The sequence below is a fragment of the Octodon degus genome, unplaced genomic scaffold (assembly GCF_000260255.1).
Source record: "Octodon degus isolate 3935 unplaced genomic scaffold, OctDeg1.0 scaffold00064, whole genome shotgun sequence".
Lineage (NCBI taxonomy): Eukaryota > Metazoa > Chordata > Mammalia > Rodentia > Octodontidae > Octodon > Octodon degus.
Window position 1 is genome coordinate 11,255,650 of NW_004524640.1, and position 19,191 is coordinate 11,274,840.

The 19,191-nt window shown below is 52.4% G+C and overlaps 3 protein-coding genes across 16 annotated transcripts in view; 2 read left to right on the forward strand and 1 right to left on the reverse strand.

Annotated features, from left to right (window-relative positions):
- Positions 1-3,637, forward strand: part of Mief1 (mitochondrial elongation factor 1) — a 26,523-nt gene extending 22,886 nt beyond the window's left edge. For 11 of the 12 annotated variants that reach the window (XM_023719047.1, XM_023719044.1, XM_023719043.1 and 8 more), the window contains 3 exons: positions 410-587; positions 753-1,015; positions 1,539-3,637. In XM_023719047.1, coding sequence (XP_023574815.1) covers positions 410-587; positions 753-1,015; positions 1,539-2,345 — 1,248 coding nt within the window. In that variant the 3' untranslated portion in view covers positions 2,346-3,637. The remainder of the gene's footprint in view (positions 1-409; positions 588-752; positions 1,016-1,538) is intronic. The other variant, XM_023719053.1, reaches the window with a different exon arrangement.
- A 4,814-nt stretch (positions 3,638-8,451) lies between these two features.
- Positions 8,452-10,526, forward strand: Atf4 (activating transcription factor 4). Its single transcript, XM_004634638.3, has 3 exons — positions 8,452-8,654; positions 9,194-9,514; positions 9,615-10,526. The coding sequence occupies exons 2-3, from the start codon at positions 9,286-9,288 to the stop codon at positions 10,439-10,441; spliced, it is 1,056 nt and encodes a 351-aa protein (XP_004634695.1). The 5' UTR covers positions 8,452-8,654; positions 9,194-9,285; the 3' UTR covers positions 10,442-10,526.
- Positions 10,527-13,967: 3,441 nt separating this feature from the next.
- Positions 13,968-18,877, reverse strand: Rps19bp1 (ribosomal protein S19 binding protein 1). 3 transcript variants are annotated; one of them, XM_023718906.1, is made up of 5 exons: positions 18,784-18,877; positions 18,512-18,640; positions 14,589-14,695; positions 14,253-14,396; positions 13,968-14,217 (listed from the first exon to the last, which is right to left on the reverse strand). In XM_023718906.1, the coding sequence occupies exons 1-4, from the start codon at positions 18,833-18,835 to the stop codon at positions 14,262-14,264; spliced, it is 423 nt and encodes a 140-aa protein (XP_023574674.1). In that variant the 5' UTR covers positions 18,836-18,877; the 3' UTR covers positions 13,968-14,217; positions 14,253-14,261. The 3 variants fall into 3 exon arrangements, with proteins under 3 accessions (XP_023574674.1, XP_004634696.1, XP_023574673.1); XM_004634639.2 differs by having other exon boundaries at positions 13,968-14,396; positions 14,598-14,695; XM_023718905.1 differs by having other exon boundaries at positions 13,968-14,396.
- Between the last annotated feature and the right edge of the window lie 314 nt (positions 18,878-19,191).

Below are 19,191 nucleotides of genomic sequence, written 5' to 3' on the forward strand. Positions count from 1 at the left end.
GTCCCTGTGCTTTACTAAGCTTGTTCTAAGTAGGTGCTTTAGACCACTGAGCCATCTCACCAGCCCTATTGTGCTGATTATATAAACATTTTTTAAAAAGAAATACACCAAATGCCCTTAGCAATTTTCTCTGATTTGTGGGACATTAATGGATAATTTTTGTTTGTTTATATCACTTGGTATTTCCTCAGATTTTTGGCATAGAGTTTGGTATTTCCTCAGATTTTTGGCAGAAAGTAATGTACTCAATAGAATAAAAATTGTTGAAAAGCAGAGCTTGAGGCTGGGGCACACATATGAGGTTCTGGGTTCCATCTTAGTTGAACTCTTAAGGCAAAGCTGGGGAGGAGAGAATTGGAAGGAAGTAGAAGGAAGCCGCCTGTGTCCTGTGGCCTCTCTGCCGTTGCAGATGTACGATCGGGCAATCAGTGCCCCTACGAGCCCTACTCGCCTGAGCCACTCGGGGAAAAGGAGCTGGGAAGAACCGAACTGGATGGGCTCCCCGCGACTGCTGAGCAGGGACATGAAGACAGGCCTGAGCCGGTCCCTGCAGACCCTCCCCACAGACTCCTCAGCCTTTGACACAGGTGAGCAGGGCCGTTGGCCTCCAGTACCACCCTTTTGTCGTACAAGCATTTCCTGACCACACATGCCGGGCTGTGCAGGCACTGCCCTCTGTGCCAGGCTCATCTCCTTTGTGGGGCTGAGGCAGGTGGGAAGAGCTCACGTGCTTGTCTCTCTTGCCTTGGCAGACACATTCTGCCCGCCCCGGCCCAAGCCATTGGCCAGGAAAGGCCAGGTAGACTTGAAGAAGTCACGACTCCGCATGTCCCTGCAGGAGAAACTCCTTACTTACTACCGGAGCCGGGCAGCCATCCCTGCCGGAGAGCAGGCTCGGGCCAAGCAAGCTGCCGTGGACATATGCGCTGAGCTCCGGAGCTTCCTGCGTGCCAAGCTGCCTGACATGCCTCTTCGGGACATGTACTTGAGTGGCAGCCTCTATGATGACCTACAGGTAAGAGACTCTTCTCATGAAGGGTGGGGTAGGCACTGACCAAATGCAGCCCAGGAAGCCAGGGTCTGGATGGGGTCCCGCTGCTTGTGAGTCCTGCACCCAGCAGCAGCATTTGTTTTTCTGCCCTGGAATCGTCTTTGACCTCATTGTTCAGTAATGCAACTTTTAAGGAGCTGTAAGAAGCCTGTTCCTTCTGTATTCCTTTTTAAAACTTGTAAGACAGTATCTTGCTGTGTGGTTCATGCTGATCTTGACCTACCTCACTGTATAGCCAAGCTGGTCTTGAACTCTGATCCTTCTTCCTCAGCTGGGGTTACAGGTGTGTGCCATTACACCTGGCCCTCCTAAATTCCTGTCCCCATCTCTCTTCTCTGGTTTCCTCTGTGTTGAATGCCTCAGTGACATGAAATAATTTTTTAGCTTCCATTCTTGTTCATTCCTGTTGTAAGAAGGCAAGATGCTGGACTCTGTGTCTCCTGAGCAGAGTAAAGCCCTCGAAACCTGTTTGATTCTCTCCCGACAGGTGGTGACAGCTGACCATATCCAGCTCATTGTTCCCCTTGTGCTGGAGCAGAACCTGTGGTCTTGCATCCCTGGTGAGGACACAATCATGAACATCCCTGGCTTCTTCTTGGTTCGTCGTGAGAACCCAGAGTACTTTCCTCGTGGCAGCAGTTACTGGGACCGCTGTGTAGTAGGGGGCTACCTGTCCCCAAAGACAGTGGCAGATACGTTTGAGAAGGTAGTGGCTGGCTCCATCAATTGGCCTGCCATAGGTTCCCTCTTGGACTATGTGATCCGACCAGCACCGCCCCCAGAGGCCCTGACACTGGAAGTGCAGTATGAGCGGGACAAACATCTTGTGATTGACTTCCTGCCCTCGGTGACCCTTGGTGACACTGTCTTGGTGGCCAGACCACACCGGCTAGCCCAGTATGACAACCTGTGGCGGCTCAGCCTGCGTCCAGCTGAGACGGCACGCCTGCGGGCTTTGGACCAGGCTGACTCTGGCTGCCGATCTCTGTGCCTCAAGATTCTCAAGGCCATATGCAAGTCCACCCCAGCTCTGGGCCACCTCACTGCCAGCCAGCTAACCAATGTCATCCTCCACTTGGCCCAGGAGGAGACCGACTGGTCCCCAGACATGCTGGCCGATCGTTTCCTGCAGGCCCTGAGGGGACTTATCCGCTACTTAGAGGCTGGAGTCCTGCCTAGTGCCCTGAACCCCAAGGTGAACTTATTTGCAGAGCTCACCCCCGAGGAAATCGACGAGCTGGGATACACACTCTATTGCTCCTTGTCTGAGCCAGAGGTGCTGCTGCAGACCTAAGGCAGGTGAAGGCCAAAGCAGCTGTCAGGTGGTCAGGGCCTGGATTCTCCGTTAGCAACACGCGACTATTTAGTTGGTGCCTCACAGGGTCCCTAGGTGCCTCCTGGTTCTTTCTGGTCATCGTCTTGGTTATGTCATGCTGATTAGAATGACATCTCTTTGATCTCTTATTTTCTTACCCAGCCCTGTCTATTTTTGTTACCAGACACTGTGCTTCCTACTCCCTCCTTGGTCTGAGCTGATTTTTTTCTGGAATGAATTGAGAAGGTAGAGTGGTGGCCTGGAGCTGTGGAGACCACTTGATGTTTTGCATTCTGTCCCATCTGTCCTGCTTTGTCTGCCCTGCCCTTTTATCCCTTCCTGTTCAGTGTCTTTTTTTCTCTCTTCTGTTTCATGCCTTCTGGTTTGCTTTTGTCCCTGGAGCATAACTGCCTAATCAAGCTGTTGCCTTTTAGTTAAATACCAGAAGAGCTGTGATTCCAGGTTTGCAAGCTCAGCTCTGTGGAGTGAGCAGTGAGACAGTATTTAGGGTTTCTGGGGATGAGGCTGGTGGAAGAGCTGGTCTTTGATCCTGGTTTCTAGCAAACAGGCCCATCCCTCGACCCCTTCAACCAACTGTTCATAAATGCCAATAGCATTTCTCCTGGGGCCACCTGTTCCTGACTCGTGCAGGATCAACAGGATGCAGTTACTTGGCATTTTTATTTACTAGTGGCCATCAATGCATGGGGGGCCCGGAGCTGGTTCCTAGGGCCTGCATCTCATCTGGCTGCCAGTAAGATAAGGAATGGCGGCGGCTGGGGCCCCATCTCCTGGGGGTGCTTGTTTCATTCCTTTCCTTTTCTAGTGCCAGTCGGACAAGGCCTGGCAAGAACCCAGGCTTAGCAGTAGAGGCTGAATGAGGTGGGCAGCAAGCTGAGTGTCACCTCAGTCACCACTGGGGCCCAGTGAACATGTTTTGTCCTGAAAGACCTTGCCTACGATGTTGCCTTACAGTGAGCATAGGCCCATCAGGAAAGGGTGATGCCGAGCATTCCTGGTACCTGCAGAGGCCAAAGGGCAGGTGACCGTGCACAGCCCTTGTCCTCCCCCGTCCAGTCTCTCACCTGGCACCTGGAGTGATTGGTGCTACCCAGGAGGAGAGCACAGCTAAATCACAGGAGAAGGAGGTGGGTGCTCCTCACGTTCCTTCTTGGTTCCTGCTGCTAAAAACTGCACTATTTATGGCAATGTAAATGTATCCTGAGGGTGGGAAGGACTGTTTCAATACACCATGTCCATGTGTCTGTTTATTTTGTGTTTTCTGTTTGTGGCAAAAGGCTGACAGTTTTATTTCTGATCTGGCCATCCAGTATTTTGTTCTCATCGAGTCTAATTTCATCTATTCTTACTACCTCTCCATCAACTGAGATTTCTGTGTTTCTGCAGCTGTCTCATTCCTTCCCAGAGATAGTGACATGAAATTACTTAAAATAGCACTTAAAAAGCTTAGCAGCCCGCAGTTGAGGGCAGAGATAGATGACTGCCCCTTTTTTGCCATAGATTAGGAGGTTGAGAATAACCTTTTTTTTCAAGAGAATAATGAGTGTGTGTGCCACACTGGTAGTCGGCAAGGGTCATTGTTCTATTTGGGTAAGGTATGGAGAGAGAACTAAAAAGATAAAGCCAAGAAGCTCGAGAGTTGCTGCACCCCGACTGTTGAGTAGAATTAAACAGAAGCCATGCATGATGGCGCACAGCTGTGAGCCCAGCACTTGGGAAGCTAAGGTAGGAGGATTGGTGCACCAGAGTTCGAGACTGCTGGGCTACGAAGTGAGCACAAGGCCATCCTGAACTGCATAGCGAGACCCTGTTTCAAAAAGACCGAAAAACAGGTGAAGATAGCACAGAGCCTCAGTGCTCCCTGGGTGTTAGTGTGTGGGGGAGGGGTAAAGCCAGGCTTGGGCTCTGGTGATCTCCTGTGGTGTCCTGGGGTAGCTGGGGCTGTTTCAGGTGAGAAACAGATGGCTGATAAAAGGATTTGGGTTCCCAGTCGTGAGTGCTGCACAACTCCCCAACCTGTCATTTCTGACCAAATTCTATATAAAACTTTGAAAAGACTTTAGAAAAGCTTTAAAGAATCTCTCAAGATTTTAAAAAGTTCCTAGCCGGCCAAATAGCTCAACGGATAAAGCACCTGCAAGCAGACGCAGAGGCCGGGGGTTCAATCCCTGGGCCTGCTGTGCTGGCCCATCCCTGGGGCATGCTGAGACTGCAATTGAGACTGGGCGTGGGGTGGCGCACATCTGTAATCCCAGCTCTTGTGAAGCTGTAAACAAGTGGATCACTATGAGTCCGATCTAGTAATGAGACCCTGAACACCTTGTGGACCCTTCCCCAAAATACAAATAAAAAATAAAAAATCCCAAATCACCAAAGTAAAAAATAACTGAATTTAGGAAGGAAATAAATTTAATCTGTGTCTTTAGGGGCAGCTCTCATTTCTATCTACACTTCACAAAACCAAAATGGTAACGTTTATCTTCCAAGCCCCTCTCTCATAAGGCCCCAGTAGCAGCAGCAGTGGGAACTCGGCCCTGGTACTGGTGGGTTTAAGAGGGGCACTGTACTGAGAGGCTTGGATGTAAGACGGCAACGCCTGCCCCCTCCCCCGCCCCTTTTAAAAAACAGGAAGAGATACAGTGACAGCCCCACTGCCACTGCTCTCTGTTCAGCTCCCACTTTTGCCTGAAGGAATAGGAAGTGCTCCTACGCCATCTGGGAATCTTTTTGGCACCTTGTAGCTTAGAAAGCCACACACTTAGCCTGACGCCTAAACACATTGTTATCTTGAACACTTCGTAAATTCCAAGTTTACTTTGGTTTTTCTTTGTTGCCTATTCTTGTTCAGAACAACAGGATTTTCCTTTATATGCTCAGTGTGACTTTTTAAAAATAAAGGAAAGAAACCTTGAAGCTCATGGTTTAAGATCTCTGTTGAGGAAACTCACTGTCTTCATGGTCTTAGTCCCTGGCCACCCACCTCTGTTTACACTCCTGAGCTATTGCCTCCTTGGAATTCACCTGGGAGCCTGAGGGGTCAGGTTCAAGAGGGAGGGCCCCGGAGAGATCCTGGGGTCTGTCCAGAGCCCTCTGCCACGGCACACCCTTGGGACTTTTTTTAAAATTTTTATGTATTTCGTACAGGGTCTCACTACACAGATCAGACTTGTAGTGATCCTCCTGTTTTCAGCCTCCCAAACTGGGATTACAGGTGTGCGCCACCATGCCCAGTGTTAATTGCCTCTCAGTGTGCCCCAGGGGCTGGGTCAGCATGGCATGGCACTCCGGGGATTGAACCTTGGTCCCTACGTCTGCCTAAGCTGGCATTTTAATCCACTGAGCTATCTGGATTTGGCCTTTAAAGTCAAAGCCAAGGAGAATGGTGAGAGACACTTGGAACCAGATGCTGGGAGGCTGTCCCCTTTAGACAGGACTTTTAAGTGGCCAGAATCCAGAGATTCGGGCTCTGTGGTCAGCTGCCCCCTGGCTTTCTGTTTACTTTTTTATTTTGATTGCTTCATGGTTCAAACTCCAGATCTCTAAGGCCAAATCCACAACTTAACTTCTGGTTGCTTGTCTGCCCTTCTATAGTGGTCAGTCACCAGTCTCTGTCTTGGCTAGGACCAGTGGGAGCAGCTTAGCCCTGAGACCCCGAGCACTGCTGTACTTTTTCTCCTTGAGGGAGGAAATGAAAGGGGAACACAGTGTCCTTCCACAGCATGGGAAGAATAAACTCTCCAAAACTTGTGTGGTAGGAACCAGTTTCCTAAAGGAGTGTCAGACCTTCATTTTTAGCTAAGAGAACCTTTGATGTGTTTAACATGATTCTAATAGAACTGTCATCACCAGACTCATCATCCCACGACCTCTGCAGTGTCAGAGCTGGGGCAGTGTTACTTTAGTCTGTCAGGAGCCTTGTGGAGTCTAGAGCAAGAGGAAATCTCCCCTTCACCCACCACCCCCTAATGATTTGGATAATAGTTCAAAAATTTTTGTACCTAGGGCCGGCCAGATAGCTCAGCGGACTAAAGTGCCTGCATAGGCAGGCGCAGGAACCAGGGTTCAATCCTTGGCGTCCTGTGCTGGCCCCACCCCCAGGACCTGCTGAAAGGGTGACTGAGACAGCATGGTGGTGCGCCTGTAATTGCAGCGCTTGGGGGACTGAAAACAGGAGGATCACTGAGTCTGTTCTGTGAAGTGAGACCCTGTACAAAAAATACATTAAAAAAAAACAAAACTAGCCTTGTACTGAAAGACAAAACTTTTTGAGACAGTCTTGCTCTGTAGCCCAGGCTCAACAACATCCTTTGGCCTTAGCTTCCCCAGTGGTGGGATTACAGGTGTGTGCCATCATGTCCAGCTCATGTTAAGTGTATCTTAACATTCATGATCCCCCTTGGGGAGGAAAGACATTTTTATCCCAGCAGCCCCTGGGACTTGTGCACACCTGTTGTTTATAGCTGCAGGTTTTGTGTCAATAATAATAGAGTCCTCTGAGGATGCAAGATGATGTCATGAGGACAAGGAAGGGATTGGGCGGTCATGGTCAGGAGACCTGAATTACAGCAGTAACAACCATTTATTGAGGACTTAACCAGGCACTGTGTGATCTCAGTGCATTCCTAGGACAGGAATAATCAGCTTCACTTTGCAGATGAGGAAACAGGCTTAAGAGAGGACAAGTCACTTAGCTCAATGCCTCACCTAATCAATGACAGAGCCAACCCTTATTGAAATGGTATTTGTAGGACCTAGAGGTGAGGGGCCGGGGAGATGGCTCAGTAGAATAAGCACTTGCCTGGCAAGCGCAAGGGCCTGAGTTCAATCCCCGGTTCCGTTAAAAAAAAAAAAAAAATAATAATAATAGAGGTGGAACTCCAAGTTTTCTACCTTTAGAGGGTCAGTGGAGAGTCTGAGCATGGGGAAGATTATCAGGACCTCTATAGCAGCTCCACTTTGGGGAGCTGACAGCAAGTGTGTCCTCAAACGTCTCACATGACTTGCTGGGAACTTGGTTATGCCTGAGAGTTACAAAACAGTTCAACCAGCTTGGAGAAATGCCAGTGGAGTATCTGAACACGTATATTCCTAAAGAAGTACGCCTACACAGGAATACGCTGCAGTTTAACAATACACTCGTGTTTTAGAGCAAGCAACGTGGAAATAATTAATGCACTAACATGGTGGATCTTGCTCAATCTACACGGTAGATTCTACGGGGTTTTGAGGAAGGCCTTTGAGAATAGGTGGGGAGGAATCTGGCGATCTAACGTGAACACCCGCCCTTCCAACTGTGGCCCCCGAGCCTGGGGGGCGGAGGACCAAGCCAGCGCCCACCGAGGGCTCGCTCTGGAAAACCAAGCCTTGGCCCCAGTAACTTTCTGGTCGGGGAAGAGACTGAGGCTAGGAGATACAGGGGCCAGGGCTTGAAGCCACCGTTAGGGGCGCATGGCGGTCACGGCCCCTAGGGAGAGGTCCCTGGTTGACACTTCTCCTGCGAAGTTGTCTGAGACGGAAGGCAACGAACGCTACAATACTTTGACGTTAACCGTACTGGCGGCTCCATCCTTTCCCGCGCGCACCTGTGCAGCTGCCCGCCCACTTCAGGCTGTGAGCCAATAGGAACTAGAGATAGAAATGATTCACCACACTAGGACCAATCAGCTTGACGCGCATTCACTTCCAGCATCTCGCGCGATAACCATGAGGCTTTGGGCTTCGCAATAAAAAAAAAACTTGAAAGCCTTTCTCTCCCCGCGCACGGAACTAACACCGGAACCAAGGCGTGTCTCACAGATCCTTCCGCACTTCGCGGCGGCACAGGGAGGAAGGTGATTGTTTGGTCGTAGGCCTCCTGTAAAATAGTGTGCTTTTTTTCTTTCCCTGAGACATTGAAAATAAACTCCCCTACTTTCATAGTTACTCCCTGAACATAAAAACGGAGAAGCGGAGTCGGAGGAGGCGCAGACTCGCGCAAGCGAGTGGGTCTGCGACAAGGTCACGTGGCGCAGCGGAAGGATGCGTCTTGTGCTGCGTCTCTGGCCGAGTCTATAAAGGTCGGAGGGCCGCGCCGCGCGGCCATTTCTGCTTCTCCCTGTTATAGATGTAGTTTTCTTTTGCGGTCCTGTCTCTCTTCTCCCCTCGCGCAGAGTGCGCGGCCACCATGGCGTATTAGAGGCAGTAGTGCCTGCGGCAGCATTGGCCTTTGCAGCGGCGGCAGCAGCATCAGGCTCTGCAGCGGCAACCCCCAGCGGCTTAAGCCATGGCGTGAGTATCGGGGGTCTTGGTGGGCTGTGTCCTCTGCTGCCGGGGGCGTCGGCTGGCCCGGGCTGGGCGCCGCCTGTGGTTGGGACGCGTCGCGAGGGGAAGCGCTTTTACGAGCGCCTCGGACGCGCGGCCTCTGTGTGGGCGTCCTCAGGCTCGGGAGCTCGCTCGGCTAGGGTGTAGGACGCGTGCCCCATTTTGGGGGCCCCTTCCAGGAGCTACGAGCTCCCCGAACCTTTGGGGTCCGGGGCGTTGCCCCGCGAACGTGGCGGCAGCCAAAATGGCGACGGGGCGGTTGGCGTGAGTCAGGCGGGGCGGGGCGCGGCGCTTTGGCCCTATTTGGTAGCAGGACGAGCGCCGTCCTCTGGGTGGCTGGGGAAGGAATGGCCGAGTTGCCGTGGGCGTCCATTTTGTGCAACCCGAGTCCGGGCCGGGGACGGCAGCACAATGGCCGGCGGCCACGCGCTCTCTCCTGGCGTAGAAAAATGGAATTATTTGACAGGTTCATCTCTTGAGTGGGATTTGCCTTTGTTTGCGTTTAGGCTTCTCACGGCATTCAGCAGCAGCGTTGCTGTAACCGACAAAGACATCTTCGAATTAAGCACATTCCTCGATTCCAGCAAAGCCCCACAACATGGCCGAGATGAGCTTCCTGAGCAGCGAGGTGTTGGGGGGGGACTTGATGTCCCCCTTCGACCAGTCGGGTTTGGGGGCTGAAGAAAGCTTAGGTCTCTTAGATGACTACCTGGAGGTGGCCAAGCACTTCAAACCTCATGGGTTCTCCGGCGACAAGGCTAAGGCGGGCTCCTCCGATTGGCTGGCTGTGGATGAGTTGGTGGTCAGTGCCTCGGACACCGGCAAGGGTGAGTGAGCCAGCTTCATCTGTCCGCCCCTGTGGGGCCCCGCGCTCAGGGTGGGGTCTGCCTTGTGTGTTTGACTCTGATCTCATTTTGTCTCTTGCAGAGGATGCCTTCTCTGGGACAGATTGGATGTTGGAGAAAATGGATCTGAAGGAGTTTGATTTTGATGCTCTGTTGAGCGTAGATGACCTGGAAACCATGCCAGATGAGCTTTTGGCCACGTTGGACGACACATGTGATCTGTTTGCCCCCCTAGTCCAGGAGACTAACAAGGAGCCCCCCCAGGCAGTGAACCCAATTGGCCATCTTCCAGAAAGTTTAACAAAAACTGACCAGGTTGCCCCTTTCACCTTCTTGCAACCTCTTCCCCTTTCCCCGGGAGTTCTGTCCTCCACTCCAGATCATTCCTTTAGCTTAGAGCTAGGCAGTGAGGTGGATATTTCTGAAGGCGATAGGAAATCTGACTCTGTTGCTTATGTTACCTTGGTTCCTCAATGTGTGAAGGAGGAAGATGCCCCTTCAGATAATGACAGTGGCGTCTGTATGAGCCCTGAGTCATACCCTGGTTCTCCCCAGCACAGCCCCTCTACTTCTAGGGGCTCTCCAAATAGGAGCCTGCCATCTCCAGGTGTCCCTTGTTCCCGCCCCAAACCCTATGATCTCCCTGGAGAGAAGGTGGTGGTAGCCAAAATTAAGGGCGAAAAGCTGGATAAGAAACTGAAAAAAATGGAGCAAAACAAGACAGCAGCCACCAGGTACCGCCAGAAGAAGCGGGCAGAGCAGGAGGCCCTCACTGGCGAGTGTAAAGAACTAGAGAAGAAAAATGAGGCTCTGAAAGAGAAGGCTGATTCTCTGGCCAAGGAGATTCAGTATCTGAAAGATTTAATAGAAGAGGTACGCAAAGCAAGGGGGAAAAAAAGGGTCCTTTAGGGTAGTCAGAAAATGCTATGTGCTTGTACATAGGTGTCTTGCGCTGAAGCTGTGTTGTAATAAATTATTTTGTAGTGAAAGTGCCACTGCAGACTTGATGTGTTTCTTGGTAAGTGCTCCCAGTACCCTCCTGCCCTGCCAAGTGTAATAGGTATTTGGACAAAAAGGTCTTAAGCCAATGGTTTTTATTTTGGCAAGGACGGGGAAGTACCCAGGATCATACTTGAGGCCTTTAGCTTGGCAGGCAGGTGCTGTGCCACTGAACTATATTCCTAGCCCAGAGCTGATGGTTTTTATTGGGGCCCTTGGGTGCCTGATTTCTACTTAACTTGGGGCTGGAGAGGTTGGTTATCCAGGGCTCCACCTTCTGTTTCTGAGAGCACCTTCTGTTTCTGAGAGCACACTTGGATAGGTACCAGTGTGCAGGAACTTTACCACAATGCCCAATCAGGAAATTCCCTTTGTAGCTGGAGATGTTGGCCATTTCCTCTTCCCAAGCAATTGGGAGATGGAAAAACCCTAAAGTCACTTGGCCTGAAATAATACAGAACAGGTCCCAATCATAATGGTCTCACTATTGTTGGCAGACTCCAGGTAATCAGAGCAGTGGAAGAGGATTTACAGGATTTCTTTTCGAGTCCAGGTTTCTAGTTCAGGCTTCCCTTGAGCTCAGTAATCCTGCTTCACTCTCCTGAATACTGGGGTCACAGGTGTGTAACATTCCTAGTTTACAGGATTTTAGATGTACAAGGACCCAGCCAGACTTGTGTCTATAAAGTGCTGGGCCTTAGAATGAAGGAAAGGTTCTAGTGTTACACTGCACTTGTCAGGCAAGCACTTAACATGCTGAGCCAACATCCCCCCCCCCAAATACCTTTAGTTGGTCTTCAGAAATGGATTGGGGCAATTGTGAGGGTACAGAAGTAAAAAGCAGTAACATCTTTGACAGCTTTAATCCTGCGAGAACATTAAGTACTTGCAGAACTTTGCTGTATCAGAACAGGTTAGAGCTGTGGGGGCTTACTCTTCAGCCTTGGCTTCATTCCAGTCTTGTGCTTGACTGGTTTTACAGTTATTTTCTGCGTTGAGTGTCAATGTGAGGCTGAACCCAGCGGTCAGATGCTGTCGTTTTGCTGGGGAGGAGACGTGTGTATGGGCCTGCATGCACTTGTCCTGCCCCCCACCCCCCATGAGTGTGGCCTGAGTGCCAGCATGGCTGGGCCTGCACTTCAGATCTACCCTGAAGCACTCACTGACCTTCTAATGCTAGTGGTTTGATGGGATGGGGACAGTGACAGGATGGGGACAGTTGTACCTGAAACCTGGTTTGTCTTTTGAGTTCTTCCTGCAATTACAGCATCCAGGGCCTGGGATTCTAGAATTGTTCAGGCTGTAGGCCTCCATGTCCGTTGGGCTCTATTTAGGTGTTCAGGTGTAGCTGAGGTAATCTAGATCTAAATTCTAGGTTACCTTTTCCTGCCTCAGTTGCATGCCTGGTTCCTACCCTGTTCAGTGCCCCATTCTTGGTCCTGCTGAGGCTGGGGCTCAGTTTTGAGCATTTCTCACCTGTTCCATTTGGGGGAAAGCAGGGAAAGTCCCAGATTTACCCACCATTGAGTGCCTATTTTGAGACCTGCTGGGGTTCCCTATCCTGGTGTGTTCTAAAGGAAATGGAGGCAGTGGAAAGGGCATCCTAGGGTGGGAGTGGCAGGGGCTGTGTTGGGGGAGGAGCTGTTGCTGGGTTGTAGATGAGGATGCCTACAGAGGGGCAGATGGGGAAACGAGGATGAGCAGTCCTGGGAATTAAATGCAGGGCCTTCATGCTGACTACAGTCCATCTTTGAGATGGTCTCACTTAGTTGCTGTGTAGCTGGGCTAAAAGCTGTGATTCTTGTGCCCCTGCCAGCCATAGTGCTGGGGTTAAAGGCATATGCCACCAGGCCCAGCTAGGGGTAAGCTTTTTATTTTTAGGTGGGCAGAGAGCTCCATGTGAGCATCCAGGTGGAGAACATGGTAGGGCTCACAGCCAGGGTGGATAGTAGGTGGATGCCTGGGTTAAGTGAGCAACAGCTATATACACCTTGTGTCCTGGCTTTGAAGTATGTGGAGAGTTGTGGCTGAAGAGAAGGGGAAGAGCAGCCCAAAAACGCTGGGCAGCAATGAATAGGGGCATCCTGGAGTGCCATAGCCCCAATCGCTCAACCCGAGCTTTGTTCTGCAGGACAAGGTCACCTGATGACCTGGCCAGCTTCTTCAGGAGCTTGAGCAAAGTCCCTCTGCCACACATGCTCTGGGCCAGGCTACTGTCACTGTGAGAGCCCCAAGACAGTGCTGTCCCACCCTGAGCCACCCCTGCAGGCAGAGGTCCAGGCAGTGTGAAACGAGCCTGTTTCTGTCATCCTTCTTCAGCTTCCCACTCTCCTTACCTGAGCTCAAAGCTGTCCTGCTGCAACTACCCGAGGCCAGGTGCTCCTGGCCCTCACATCCACCCACAGTGCCTTAGCTGGGGAAGGCCTCCTCTGCTTGAATGTGACTCTGGTGTCACTTGGGCCCTGCTGACTAGCAGGCCCAGGACATTTCCAGCAGTCCTCCCTAGGTGAGATGTCCTTTGTTCTGGTGCTGGTACTGGCTTCCTAAGCTTGCTGGGCTGCTGGAGCAGGCCTTGGTGAACACTAGCTGTCAAGAACGGGGGCGAGGGTGCACCCAGCAGCAGTACTGGCACAACATGAAATCTGACTGAAAACGCAAAAGCAGGGGAGAGGCAGGACCCCACCGTCCTCTCTCCTTGGAGGGTGACTAAAGATTGCAGGGGTCCTTGATAGAAAGGGGTGCTGGAGCCTAGTCAGCATTTTCTATGACACAAATTCAGGAGCTAGTGTTGAGCTGGCTTCTCACTAAGCTGCTTATAATGGAGAAAGGACTCTCCAAGGACAGCTGGAGTACCGACAGCAGTCACACAGCCAGCAGCAGGAAGGATTGGTGATCCAAGGCACCCCACATCTGAACAGTTCCTGTGAGGTCTATTATTACAGGGACAGAACCTACCTTTGGGCTGTCCCCACCCAGCAACAGGATTCAACTCCAAGCTGCCCTCCTGTGGGTGTGCAGTCACTTGTGCCCAGGCACAGACTTGGGTGTGAACCCTGCTACTGCAAGGATCTACCCATAACCTCCAGCCTAGGAGCCAGTGTACGTGACAGAGGACCCAGGGCTCTGAGTGTGGGTGTGCATGTCCCAGGCGCGGCTCTGCTGTGCCCACAGCACCCACATGCTCCTGGGGGTGGGAGAGACAGCCCACCCCTCCTCCCCAGGCTCCTGAGCCCACTTCCAGAATGAGCAACAGCAGTTTTTGCTTCAAGGCCACACCCAGGGGCAGTAGCCCCAGACTATAGCTCCCCAGATGGCTGCCTGGTGACTTTTCCCTTTGGCACTGGAGGCGATGGGAGCGCCCCTCAAGTCAGATCAGCATAACACACAGGTCCCACATTTATTAGAACCCGTGAGTCTACACAGCATCCTCAGGACGAGGATCTGGCCTTGGACCATAGGAAACAGGCAGAAGTCTCCCATGGGCAAAGCAGACAGAACAGTCACAAATGTGCCTTTCTGGCAGGGCAGGGTTCCTAAGCCTTCCAGTCCAGTGTAAACCTGCCCCCAGGGTGCCCAGCTCCCTTCCAAACCCCAGCAACTCCAGCTCCAGGGCTCCCTTGAGCCGGTCCAGTGTTGCCATCTGCTGGCCGTGCTCTGCACCGCAGGGCTGGCTGGCCCACAGAACAGTGAGCCCTGTGCACCTCCTGGGTGCACAGGCCCTCCAGGGAGCCTAGCTGCCAAAGTATTCCTGCTGGAACTTCTGGAAGTCTTCCTCTGTGAACACGGTGCCCTCGGCCTTCTTCTTCTTCTTAGTCTTGGCCACGGGCCGGTCACAGGCCTTGCGGCCCCGGTTCTGCTGCAGAATCTGGGAAGAAGTGAGGGCACTTCATTTCCATTGACAAGAGCAGACAGGGACACAAAGGTCCCTGTCACCACGATGTGTGGGCCAGGACAGGGTTGGACCAGTGTCTCCCAGGCTCCCTCGCAAACCCTCAAGGGTTGGCCCTACTTCCACCTAACTCAGGCTGACGCCGCCAGGCCTTCCTGGAACCCATACCCGACAGACCTGCTTCGACACCGACTCTGCCAGGGTGCTCTTCGTGGCGGTCATAAACTTCAGGTTTGCTCTGAGGTGGTCTCGACACTCTCGCTTCTGGTACTCGGCTGTGGGTGATGGGGGGTTTGTGTCATTTCTGGTTCAGCCCCTGGAAGCCTTACAGGTCCCCAGCCCCTGGGCCTGCAGAAGGTCCATTATCCCCTCCCTAGACTGTTACAAGCTGGGCTTGTCTTGGTCAAGCCTCCTCTTCATACAGTTCCCCTGGAAAGTGCCTGGGACTCCTAGGGGCCATGACTCAACACACTCATCCTGCACGCACCTAAATGTCACGCTCTGTCCTGGGTGCTGGGCCAGCAGCAGGACACCGGACAGGCAGACTTGCCCTCATGGAGCTTGCATGCCAGTGTGCAAAGAGGGGAAAGCAGGTAAACAGCATTTTTGAGGGGAGGCATTTTATAGAAGATAACAGAATAGGCAACAAGAAGGCTAATGACTCATGGTTGGAATTTTAAATAGGAAGATCCAGGAAGATCTCATTAGAATGACATTTGGGCAGTCCTGAAGGACAGCTGTCTAAGGAGAGGGTACAGTCTGTGCAGAGTGGGCCTGGAAATATGCCCTGGGAAGGGAGGGGCAGGTTGGGACAGCTATGGCCTTTAAGGGCAATGGGAGCTGCAGGAAGGTGTAGGTAAAGGAGAACCAAGGTGCGATTTACAACATGAGATCACTTTGCTGGTTGGTTAGCATAGGATGACTGGGGAAGGGTGTGGAAGGCAGTTTTGCAAAACTCCATGGTGGAGATGAGGCTGCTTAGACCCAGGTGACAGCCAGAGGTGATGGAGACCACTATGAAGTGACTCTGAGCAGGATTTATATTAACCGACTGGCTGTTCATGTTTTCTTGTGAGTCTGCCCAAGGCCTAGGCCCTTGTCCAGTGGCCCGTAATGGTGAGTGAAGTCTTGGCATCTCAAAAGACAAGGCAGAGGACACCTGGCTCCAGCCTCACTGAGTTAGAGAAAGAGTCCAGCTGCAGGCACCTCACTCCTTCGCAAAGGCCTTCCTGGAGATGACGGAGATGACACAGTTCTCCTACATTAACGTAATGTATTACTTAGAGAAGTCCTTTAAGGGATCCCCAAGTCCTACCCAGATTCCTGCATCTTCTTCAGTACTCCTCCCCTTTGTTTGATAGCATAATAAAGACAGACTACCTAGAGATGGTCTTGGTCTTAAACCCCTGAAAATCTGTGAGAGGGCTTTTGATCCTCCTGGAGGCCTCATTTGTCTCACTTAAGCCTTTGACATCCACTCATTGCGAGGCTGTGGGCCTGATCAGTCTGCAACAACTAGGGGACTGCATTAACCTGACACAGAGGTACAGTGCAGACTGGCTGCTGAGGTTCTCACCCTTCCTCCCTCCCTCCCTTCTTTCATTTTATTTTGCATTTTTTAGGGAAGGGTCTACAGGGTGTTCAGGGTCTCACTACGAGATCAGACTCATAGTGATTCTATTTACAGCCTCCCAAGTGCTGGGATTACAGGCATGTACCACCATGACCAGTCCCTATCACCGTCTCAGCGTGCCCCAGGGGTGGGGCTGACACAGCGGGCCCAGGGATGAAATCCCCAGCCCCTTCACCTGCTTACAGGTGCTTTAATCTGCTGAGCTATTTGGCCAGCCCTCTTTTTTTAAAAAAATTAATTAATTAATTAATGTGGGGGGGGGCAGCTCAGCCCACCAGGGAGCGGGGCTGGCTGGCATGTGGTGCTGGGGGATTGAACCGCGGTCCCTGTGTTTTGCTAAGCTTGTTCTAAGTAGGTGCTTTAGACCACTGAGCCATCTCACCAGCCCCAGCCCTCTTTATTATTATTACTATTTTGTATTTAGCACAGGGTCTACAGGTTCTCACTATGTAGATACGACTTCTAGTGATCCTCCTGTTTTCAGCCTCCCAAGCACTGGGATTACAGGCATGCTACTATGCCCAGTCTCAGTGTGACCTGGGGGCGAGGCTGGCACAGCATGCCAGGGACCGAACCTGGCTGCTGCGCTCTGCCTAAGCAGGTGCTTTAGTCTGTTGAGCTATCTGGCCCTTTTTAAAAAAATGTATTTGGTACAGGGTCTTAGTACATAGTTCTGACTTACAGTGATCCTCCTGTTTTCAGCCTCCCCAGCGCTGGGATTACAAGTATGCACTGGGATTATAGGTGTGCACATGCACCACCATGCCCTGTCTCAGTGGCCGGCTCAGTGTGCCTGGAGGCAGGGCCAGAGTGGATGCTGGGGATCAAACCCCAGTTCCTACGCTTGTCTCAGCAGGTGCTCGGTCCCCTGAGCTATCTCGCTGGCCCTCACCATTCCTTTCACCCACGGATTATGGGCAAAGCCCTGGGCTGGGCACCAGTACCAAAAACAAACCAAATGGAGGTCTGTGCCTGGTGGAGCTCTCAATCCAGTGTGGGAGGCAGTGAAGAGAATCCTTGCAACAGGTCAGTGAGACAAGGGTGGGGGTGGGGGGGCGGATGGGTGGACCTCTCCCAGCTTCAGCTTCACGTTTGTGTCACTAGGGCTCAAACCTCTCTCCAGTCTCCACATCTTTGGTCACACTGTAGCTGCTCTTTTTTTTTTGGCGGAACCGAGGATTAAACTCAGGTCCTTGTGTTTGCCAGGGAAGCGCTTATTCCATTGAGCCATCTACCTGGCCCCTGTAGCTGCTCTTTGAGGATGATTTTTTTTTTTTTTTTGGCTGGTTCAGCCTGCCTTAAGTGCAGGTCTGATAAGGCAGGTGGAGGTGGGGATCAAACCCGCAGTATCCTGCTCCTGATTACATTTGCATGAGCAGGCTGTAGCTGCTCTTTGGAATTTATAACCTGTTTAATAAATAGCTAAGTATGCAGGAGGCCCTAGAGATTCAAAGGGACGTAAGTGCTTACCATCCTGCCCATGCAGCCTTACAAATGAAATATAGTCCAGCTTGGCCTTCAATTTGCTATGTAGCCCAAGCTGACTTCAAATTTTCAATGCTCCTACCTGGCCTTACAGGCACACACCAGTACGCTGGATCCACCCCAAATCTTCCTCTCCTTAATGGATACACACTCTTGAAGAAGCTACTAGAGCCAGGTGTGGTGATGCACACCTGTAATCCCAGCACTAGGGAGGCTGACAGGAGGATCGCCACGGTCCAAGGCCAGCCTGGACAACATAGTAAGTTCAAGGCCAGCCTGACCCTCTCTCAAAAATTTAAGAAAGAGAAAAAAAAAAAAAAGCTCTACTAGAAACTGGGCTCCCGTTTGGCAGCCAGTTCACCAGCTCAGCCCATCGGTCCATCAGTGCTCTCTCCTCGACCAATCTGCGCAATTCTTTCACTTCTGAATCTGTCACCACTGCCCCGGCCACACAATCTCGCCCTTGATCCCAGCGGGTAAGAGCAGTGCTCTGGAGACACGCCTGGTCCACCTGGACCACCGCAGCACGTGCTGCCTCCCCTAGAGCGGGGCTGACAGCGCGCAGGCCTCGCAAGATTCACATTTAGAGGGCTCAGAACATCGTCCAGAGCCCGCAACGCTGTTAAGCTCCATCCTGACCCTGTTCACTTCCAGCCTGCGCCCTTTCACGTTCTGTAAGGGCAGAAGCGTCTTTCTGCCCGACCTTACACTTTGTCCAGCTCTCAGCCTAAAGGCTGCTTCCTCTGAGGAGGCTGACGGCCTTTTACTCCGCTCCTCCTCCGAGCACTGTACCTTTCTACATTACAGGCATGAACACACTTAGCCATTATCACACGCGGGCTGTGGGCCTCTGCACTGTACCTAGCTCCTGAGGGCCCGGGCCGTGCTTCAGTCCCCCTCACGGTGCCCGCCGCAGGCCCGGTATCCAGCAATACTGCGGACAGCCGCGCTCCCAGCCCCTGCCCGCACTCACCCAGCGCCGACTTGGGCACCTTTCCTTTGGCCGAATTCCGCAGTTTCTGGGCCTGGGCCGCCTTCGCCCTCCGGGCCCGCTTCACCGAAGCCCCGCTCGGTTGGGCCTGGCTCTGGGCGGCCTGGGGGGCTGCCGGGGAGGAGAGCAGCGGGCCCGGGTCGGAGAGCGCACAGGGCTCCCGTTCCGCCCGGCTCCCTCCCACCCCTGGCTCCTTCCGAAGCGTCCACCGTCCTCCCGTCCCCGCCAGACGTGCCCTCGCAAGCTCTCCTCACCTTCCGACGCAGCCAGGAGCTCCAGACCGCGTCGCAGCAAGGCCGCCGACATGACTGAGCCTGGCTCCGCCCACGCGCCTGGCTCCGCCCACGCGCCTTGCACGACTTCCGCCTTGGCGGTGCTCCTCGCCTCCACGGAAACCGGATTCGCCGCCTAAGGTTCCGGAGTGGGCTGGGTGTGTGTATGTGTGAGGCGGGTCCAAGGCACAGAAGAACACCGGTATTGTCCAATCCTAATCCAACTAACTCCTTGAAGGTCAAGACCACGCCTTCTCTTGGAGTTGTTGGCAACTAGTCCAGGCTGGTTGGTCAACTTTCTGAGGGGTGTCTCTTGTCGGCAGTAGGTGTGGCCGTGTTGTTGGTCTCACTTTTTATCAAATAGGAAACTGGGGCTACATTATTTTCCCC

Excerpts from the sequence above, each read along its gene's own strand:
- Rps19bp1 (XM_023718906.1), bottom strand. The coding sequence starts at position 18,835 with ATGTCGGCGGCCTTGCTGCGACGCGGTCTGGAGCTCCTGGCTGCGTCG. Across the intron at positions 18,641-18,783 it reads GCTCCTGGCTGCGTCGGAAG|CCCCCCAGGCCGCCCAGAGC; the intron begins GTGAGGAGAGCT and ends CCTCCCCGGCAG. Across the intron at positions 14,696-18,511 it reads GGTGCCCAAGTCGGCGCTGG|CCGAGTACCAGAAGCGAGAG; the intron begins GTGAGTGCGGGC and ends CATCACCCACAG.
- Atf4 (XM_004634638.3), top strand. The coding sequence starts at position 9,286 with ATGGCCGAGATGAGCTTCCTGAGCAGCGAGGTGTTGGGGGGGGACTTG. Across the intron at positions 9,515-9,614 it reads TGCCTCGGACACCGGCAAGG|AGGATGCCTTCTCTGGGACA; the intron begins GTGAGTGAGCCA and ends TGTCTCTTGCAG.